Source organism: Caenorhabditis briggsae (assembly GCF_000004555.2).
Source record: "Caenorhabditis briggsae complete genome, chrV, whole genome shotgun sequence".
Taxonomy (NCBI): Eukaryota; Metazoa; Nematoda; class Chromadorea; order Rhabditida; family Rhabditidae; genus Caenorhabditis; species Caenorhabditis briggsae.
The window spans coordinates 3,885,545-3,890,026 of record NC_013488.2 but is presented as its reverse complement, the minus strand read 5'-3'; the positions used below and the strand labels follow the sequence as shown (position 1 = coordinate 3,890,026).

Genomic DNA, 4,482 nt, shown 5'->3' with positions numbered 1-4,482 from the left:
GCATTCCCTCGTTGTTTCTTTGATTTTTGTGATAAAAGTGCGAAAATAAGGTATTTTCAGATTACGGTAGTTACCGAACTGATCTTCCTGTGCGAGAAATGGACGGTTCCAGTCAGCGAATTTCAGAAAATGTTGCTGTTTTTCAATTTTAAGATTTTTCAGAATTTTCGAAATTTGTGAAATTTTGAAGTTGCCGATTTTTTAGAATTTTTACAATTTTCAGAGTGTGAGTGTTTTTCAGAATTTTCGGAAACCTGAACCAAATCTACACCAAATCTCTGGCGTGTTTTTTCAGGTTACGGTAGTTGTCGTTGTGGGACCTTTACCAGTTTCTTGCCCGAAATCGGTTTTAAGACATAAAAATAGAATTTTTAAAAAAGCTGCAAAAAAAGTTCAAAAACGGTCTGGCCGAGATTTGGGGATTTTCTAGGCCACCAGGTGTCTTTTTTGACAGTTTTGAACCGAATGTTTGCTCCAAACTGGGGTTTTTTGGTTCTAACTCCGAGTTTGGAAGGCTATAAACGTTAAAAACTAGTCGTAAACTTCTGGAAACAGCGCTGGCCGAGTTTCGGCGTTTTCTAGGCCACCCGCTTTTCGCGGGTTTTTTTTCGCTAAAAATCAGGTGTTTCAACGTGTTTTCCAGGGGTTTTCACCCAAAAACTCGATTATTTAACTCGAACACCCGAAAATACGATCTGGCCGAGTTTTGTGGGATTTCTAGGCCACCAGGTCTTTTTGGCCCAAATTTTTGCTATAAACTGGAGTTTTTCAGTTTTAATTCTGAGTTTGATGCGCGCTAAGCGTTATAAGATAGTCTTTAACTTCTGGAAGTAGCACTGGCCGAGTTTTGGGGGTTTTCTAGGCCACCAGGTCTTTTTGGCATTTTTGACAATTTTATGGATATCCACTCTGATTTTTTGGTACCAAAATACTCACTCTAGCAGCGATAGATCTCGAGAAGAGCTTGAATCCACACTGCGTATCTCTGACAGTTCTCACAGCGAACAACCAAACCAAAGCATGGAATCCATGCATTAGCACCGTTCGGAAGAAGGATCTTTCCGCTACAGACGCCGCCTCCAGATGAGCTCTCGATCCAACGACTACAGCTGGGAAGGACTCGTCGAATGGTTCGCCGCCAGCGGCTCTGAGCATTTCTTTCTCCAAAACTTCGAAATCCTCGAATTTTGTGGCTCCATCGGCGTCAGCGAATAGAATTAGCTTTCCAGATGAATGCAAAACTCCCATTTTCACCGCACCCCCTTTTCCACGATTCGCTTTCAACTTCAAGACTCGAATATTCTGACGACGTTGAGAAATTCCGACGACTACATCTGCGGTGTCATCTGTGGAGCCGTCATCAACTACAATGATTTCATAGCTGAATTCCAGATCTTTTTTGGAGCGCTTCTCGAGATAATCACAACAATCTTCAAGCATTATTTCGATTCTTTCAGATTCATTCATAGCTGGAATCACTACTGATAAGTAGCATCGGGAAGGCGTGTATCGTTTCGGAGCGTCTCTTTCGGATTCTAGAAGCTTCGAGAATTCTTTTTCCGGAGAGCTCCGATACACGATTTCCGGTGTTAGATACTCATCGCGCGTCCTTCGAACCCATGGAGTGATGTGGGAGAGGCTGGAAAAAACATTTTTTTAGACGATTTTCACCGTTTTTTCGATGTAAATCGGGAAAAATTCCGGAAAAAAATCACTACAAACTTACGTAAAGACACTGCTCACCGCCAGCGCCGATATCATGAATCCCAAAAGGAAGAGATTCGATGCTGAGAACAGCTCCGCTGATACTAATTCCCACATTTTTCTGCAAAAAAATTGGTTAAAATTAGGTTAAAATAGGAAAAGGAACGACGAAAATTGGGGTAAAATAAATATTTTCGAATATCTACAGTAATCTTCAAGGCGCATGCACAGAATTTGTAACTCGAGTCTTGACACGAAAATTTAATATTTTGATTTTTAGCTGTATTACAGTTTTTTCAGCATTTCGATCGTTTTCTGATAAAAGAGATGCAATATTTTAAAACTTTTATGTTTAAAAAATCAGAAAAACTAGTGAAAATCTATGCAAATCGGGGAGAATAGGGAAAATTCTGGAAAAAATGTTTTCGAATTTCTACAGTAATCTTCAAGGCGCGTGCAAGGAAGTTGTCACTCGGGTTTTGACACGAAAGTTTAACTATTTGATTTTTAGTGGAATTTTAGTTTTTTCAGCATTTACTTAAGTTTCTGATAGAAAAGTTGCATTATTCTCAAATTTCTTTGTTTAAAAAATCAGAAAAACTAGTGAAAATCTATGCAAATCGGGGAAAAATAAAGAAAATTCTGGAAAAAAATATTTTTGAATATCTACAGTAATCTTCAAGGCGCATGCACAGAATTTGTAACTCGGGCTTTGACACGAAAATTGAAAAATGTACTTTTTATAAAAATATATAGTTTTTGTATATTTTAATTTGAATTCAAGTTTTTTTCCGATTTTCGCAATTTTTAAACATTTTAAATTTTATTTTTCCGATTTTTCCGGATAAATCAACTCCTAATTTCGATATAAAAGTATTTACTCATCAAAAACTCGAAAAAATCTGAAAAATCCAATTTTCTGCTTTATTTGCATTGAGTCCATGTGGCACAAAGCACTTGGAGTACGAACAAAAATTGCGACGAAGAAGAAAGACGCCAGGGGCACCAGAAAGGCGTCAGTGAGGAAAGTGAGGGCCCGAAAGTCGATAAAAATGCTAAACAAGCCCCGCAGGTACTAAGCAGCATGCTTCCGGTGTCGTTTCTTTGTTCACTTTGTTATTCGAAAACGAAAAATCGGAAAAATTTCTAGTTTTCTTTCTAAATACTGTGGATAATTTTTCGGCTTTGTTTTGTGTGGAGACAGATTTTTATAATTTTTTTTAATTGCGTGAACTTCCTTTTGATCTAATTACCAGCTGGCACAACGCACGGCTCTGTTGGCTGTCAGTGATCATAAATTTCGCTTAAAAATAGGCAATTAAAAGTTCGAAAAAATGTGCTGTAAGCGCAAAAAGTCCGAACGACAGGCGGCTGGAAAATGGTAGGTCTGATGAGTCAGAAATTGATTTTTTTTTTTTGGTTTTCACAGTTGATTTTGAATTATGTAGCAGAATTTTTGAATTTCTTTGGAATTTTCGGAAGTTTTCTACATTTCCGAATTGTTTGAGTTTTTTTAGATTTTTGAGAATTTTCGCGATTTTTTCGGAATATTCGAAAATTTCGGGACATTTTGGAGTTTTTGAATTTTTCGGCATTTAAAAAAATTTATAAACTTTCCGAATTTTCGAAATTTTTGAAATTCTCGTAATTTTCAAAATTCTCAGGATTTCGGATTTTTCGAAAATTTGAAATGTCAGAAGTTTTAGAATTTTCAGCAATTTGGGTTTTTTTGTAAGAAAATTCAACATTCCCGGATTTTGATGAAATTTTCAGATTTTTCTTTTTTGTTAATTTTTGGTTTTTTTTAAATTTTCTAAAAATTTAGAAATTTTCGGCATTTTCAAGAAAATTTTGAAGATGTTGTGAATTCGAGAATTTTCGAAAATTTCAGTTTTTGTATTCTAGAAAAATAAATTCTGAGAATTCCGGAAAATCTGAAAATTCGGAAAATTTCAAAATTCTAAAAATTTAGGAAATTACAAATTTTTAAATTTTTAAATTTTTTGGAATTTTCAAACATTTTGAGACATTTCCTTCCCAAAATTAATTAAACTTTCTTCCCCTTCTAATCCTTCTAGATTCTTCTTCCATTTCTTCCTCAATTTCCCAACAACAATTACTTCTGTTTCCCCGCTTTCCTACCTCTTTTCCATGCCCATATTCTCCCGTTTTCCCTCCCTTTTTAGCCCTTTTCCTATTATAATACGCTCTATTTTATGTGTCTCTCCAGCCACTATTTCTATGAGTATATATTCAATCCCGGCCGTTTTTCTTTTCTCTGCTTTTCTCTCTGAATCTCTCCTATAATTCTATTTTCACAAGACATGAGAAAATATCCGAGCATTCATTCATTATTCAATGAGCCCCCAACACCACAAGTTTTATTGAAATAAATGTGTAGATTTTCACATAAAAATGAAGGAAAATTTTCGGAAAATTGCTTCTGGAACTTTCTAGAAGGTTCTGGAACCTTTTTCGAATTTTCACATTCTAAAGGTGGTGTGTGGTGAAATTTTTTATTACATTAAAAATGTGCAGAAATGCATGTAGAATGAAATAAAAATAAAGAAAAAATTCAAAAAAATTCATTCGTCGAGAAAAACGCATCGAAAAATAGGCTGAAAGCCCTTAGGGACGAGCTTTTTCGCTTGTTTTTTCTAGACCACCCGGTGAGTAAAAGCGCGCGAATTCAAACTTCCAAAAACTTTTCTTTCGCTTTCATCGTTTTTCTCTTTTTTTTCAAGAATTTTGTTATTTTTCTCCCAGATACATCGGAAA

The 4,482-nt window shown here is 35.6% G+C and overlaps 1 protein-coding gene across 1 annotated transcript in view; it reads right to left on the bottom strand.

The window, feature by feature from the left end:
* Positions 1–1,821, bottom strand: part of CBG01436 — a gene marked incomplete at both ends in the record, with an annotated part of 7,693 nt that extends 5,872 nt beyond the window's left edge. Inside the window, 2 exons of the mRNA XM_002636133.2 lie at positions 937–1,639; positions 1,727–1,821. Of these exons, the coding sequence (XP_002636179.2) occupies positions 937–1,639; positions 1,727–1,821 (798 nt within the window). The remainder of the gene's footprint in view (positions 1–936; positions 1,640–1,726) is intronic.
* Positions 1,822–4,482: the final 2,661 nt, after the last annotated feature.